At 48.7% G+C, this 3,348-nt stretch overlaps 1 protein-coding gene across 1 annotated transcript; it reads left to right on the forward strand.

Annotated features, from left to right (window-relative positions):
* The first annotated feature begins 369 nt into the window (after positions 1–369).
* Positions 370–1,892, forward strand: LOC135090435 (uncharacterized). Its single transcript, XM_063987186.1, has 2 exons — positions 370–668; positions 940–1,892. Exon 2 carries the CDS (start codon positions 966–968, stop codon positions 1,743–1,745), a length of 780 nt encoding a protein of 259 aa, XP_063843256.1. The 5' UTR covers positions 370–668; positions 940–965; the 3' UTR covers positions 1,746–1,892.
* Positions 1,893–3,348: the final 1,456 nt, after the last annotated feature.

Here is a 3,348-nt window from a genome sequence, read left to right on the forward strand (position 1 = left end):
CTTTACGTGGAGACTGGAGAGTGCTGACGAAGCTGGCTCTTACTTCTCACTACCACCCACAGCAGAGAGAAATAACTACTAACATTCTACGGCCTTCACTCAGCAGCAGGAATACAGAAGCAAGGAGAAGAAACAATAACTCTGCTCCTACCACCAGGAATAGTGTATCAAAGAGAACGACCTTACTTGTACGACCTCCACAAAAACAACAGCAATACGAGAGAGAGAGAGAGAGAGAGAGAGAGAGAGAGAGAGAGAGAGAGAGAGAGAGAGAGAGAGAGAGAGAGAGAGAGAGAGAGAGAGAGAGAAAGGGAGAACGACAACTCTGGTATTACGACACCGATAAACAGAAATACGGTAGCGAAGATAAAAAGAAAATACTATACAGCACTACCTCTGTGTCCCGCATCATCCCAGCCAGCAGCAGCGGGAGTAGTGTAAGGAGGTATATAAGTAAACCAAAGCCAGACATCAGTTCCCGGAGGCAGGTTCTGGCAGGCTGTGAGCGGATAGAGGGAGCCTGGAGATAGAGATGATATGATCCGCAGCATCTTTCATACGTCCCTTTTTTCCACCCCCAGATGACCGATGCGTGGAGGGGGAAGGGAATCAAAGGAAAAGTTTCGATCATCCGCTACTGCTTTGTTTGGTCTGAAAGCCTCGAAACGGTAAGCTCTCTTCATTCCTTAATACAAAGCCAGTCTGTTAGTGTCTCCCTGCCTGCTTTGTCTTTTTATCAGTCAGGTTTCCTCAGATAACATTGTATACTATCTCAACTACACTAAAGGATCTCTCTCTCTCTCTCTCTCTCTCTCTCTCTCTCTCTCTCTCTCTCTCTCTCTCTCTCTCTCTCTCTCTCTCTCTCTCTCTCTCTCTCTCTCTCTCTCTCTCTCATTTGTATATCCACCGAAGTACCATCAATCTCTTTTTTGCCTCCAGACATCGCTCAAAAGCTGTCCTTCAGGATGCAAAAACCGTCAGCAGCTGAGCGCATGGTGGAGTTGGTGCGGTGGGCGAGGCGGAGGCTGCTGCTTCCCGCCACTCTGGGCACGAGGGAGCTGGTGTTCAAGGTGGACACGGGTGCCAGCTGTTCCCTTGTGCCTTGGGATGATGTACAGAAAGGAGGCCTTGAAGATTTAGTGGACTTGCAGCCGGCGAAAGTCGGAGGATTGCAGGTTTGTGGGATCCTGCGCGCTCCTCTCATGTGCAAGAGGAGCATCGCACTGTGGGGCCTCATCTATGTGTCCGGGGAGTGCAAGGAGCCTCTGCTGGGTCTGGATGTGCTCTTTAACCACCGCTGCAGCCTCGTGCCCAGCAGGAGTCTCCCCCACCTGGTGGTGCGAGAGATGGCATGTCGCGTCCCTCGCAGCGTGCCGCTCACCAGGCACCCTGTCACCCTGAACGGCCACCCTGCTGACGCTCTCTTGGACACGGGCGCCTCCCACTCCCTCATCCCCCTGGACTTGGTACACGCCCTCGGCCTCACGGTGGTGCAGCGGCAGCGGGCAGTGACCCTCTTCTTCACTGACGGGAGTGAAGACAGCACAGAATACGTCCCTCATGTCTGTATATGTCTGGGGCCCCAGGAGGCGCTAGAGGGGGAGAGGGGAGGGTGGGAGGTGCGAGGACGTGAGCTGGACGTGTACGGACGCCACGGGGATCTTATTCTCGGGATGAACGTCCTCAGGAAATTCCGTATGGCGTTCCACGAGGACTACAGGATGGAGATGTCGCCCCTCCACTGAGCGGCCCGGCCCTACCCCCTGCCCACGCACACTCTATGCGCATACGTGTGCACGCCGCTTGCCTGTTAACGAAGCGACACGTCACAAAGTGCACTGGGGACTCAACACGCCGTCATTACGTTTTCTTTTACTTACGTACACGTATAACGGGATATACTTTATGTAAGGAACATGAAAATAATGCATAACGATGTACAAACAAAGGCACCGACCACACGTACGTAATACACGCGTGTGGTGGTGTATGATGTACGAATAAAATACACGAGAACTGTACATACGTTTCATTTATCCTAACACACACACACACACATACACACACACACACACACATTAGCATTACTCCCACCTGTTATTATCAAACATACGTGACAACCTTTTATTTGCTTTCCCCTATCATCCCCCTACAAAACAACAATTACAATAACAACAACAAACAACAACAAAAACACCACTAGCACCACGCCTTCAGCACACCACCACCATATTAAAACACAGCCCTCCTGCCACCTGTACCTGACGATACCTTGGAGAGCGAATAAGGGAATGAACCGCGGCGTCAGTCCTTCAATCAGCCGCTTCCTGCCCTGCTTATAACAAGGATGCATCACAGGGGCTGACGGAGGAGACTCAGCACGCGACCTGTCAGCCCCGCGGCCCCATCACCTCCTCATTACTAACCATTACCTCGGTATCAGCGGAGTTACTCTGACGCCGCCGCTGCAAAGTGTCCAAGATTACAGAGCAAGACAATGGCAGTGTGAGTTAGGAGACGATGAGACGAGGGAGAGAAAGTGAGAGAGACAGGGAGAAGAGAGAAAAATAGTGTGGGAAATATCGTATGATCAACCATATATAAAATGGACTTGGTTGGCTTGGTTAGGTTTGATTAGGTCTGGTTAGGAGAGAAGAAAGAGGGAGTTATCACAGTAATTTCAGTAGGTCGGGTTAGCTTATGCCAGATTGTCATGTTTGGTTACGTTGCTTATCTATCTGTCTATCTATGTATAGGTAATCTAACCTAACTCACATCATGTTCAGCTAATGTGGCTTATTTTCGTGGGGCGAACAACATATAAAATATATAAATAAATAGATAAATAAATACAAAATGAAAAAAATAAAAAAATAAAAGAACAAAACTACAAAAAAAAAAAAAACTAACTAATGTATGAAATCAAATAAAAAGTCAAAATATAAGAGGAAACGAAAAAAGTCAAAACGAAGCAAGTCAGTCTCAGTGCAGCTCCAATTCTAGGGACGGTTTCCGCGAAGACCAGTGACTCGCGTTTCAGTCACGGATTAAAAACTATTTTCTGATTTCCGGAAAGTCGGGGGACGTTGGAGAGGAAATACCGCGAACCAGGAAGTATAAATAGAAACATTCCATTAACGCCTCTTGTCGCGAACGTGCATGAATCTGCATTAGAGATAATTGCGTCCAGACTAACGAGGGAGGAGCAGAAGGCACAGCGGGACTGACTCACACCAGGACAGAGGCACACCAGGGAAGGCTCATGTTACAAGGAAAACCACATCAAACAGACAAAATTCCACCTAGCGAGTGATACCAGTGAGTAAGTGATCAGGGAACTTTTCTTTT

This window comes from Scylla paramamosain, chromosome 35 (genome assembly GCF_035594125.1).
Source record: "Scylla paramamosain isolate STU-SP2022 chromosome 35, ASM3559412v1, whole genome shotgun sequence".
In the NCBI taxonomy this organism is placed as follows: Eukaryota; Metazoa; Arthropoda; class Malacostraca; order Decapoda; family Portunidae; genus Scylla; species Scylla paramamosain.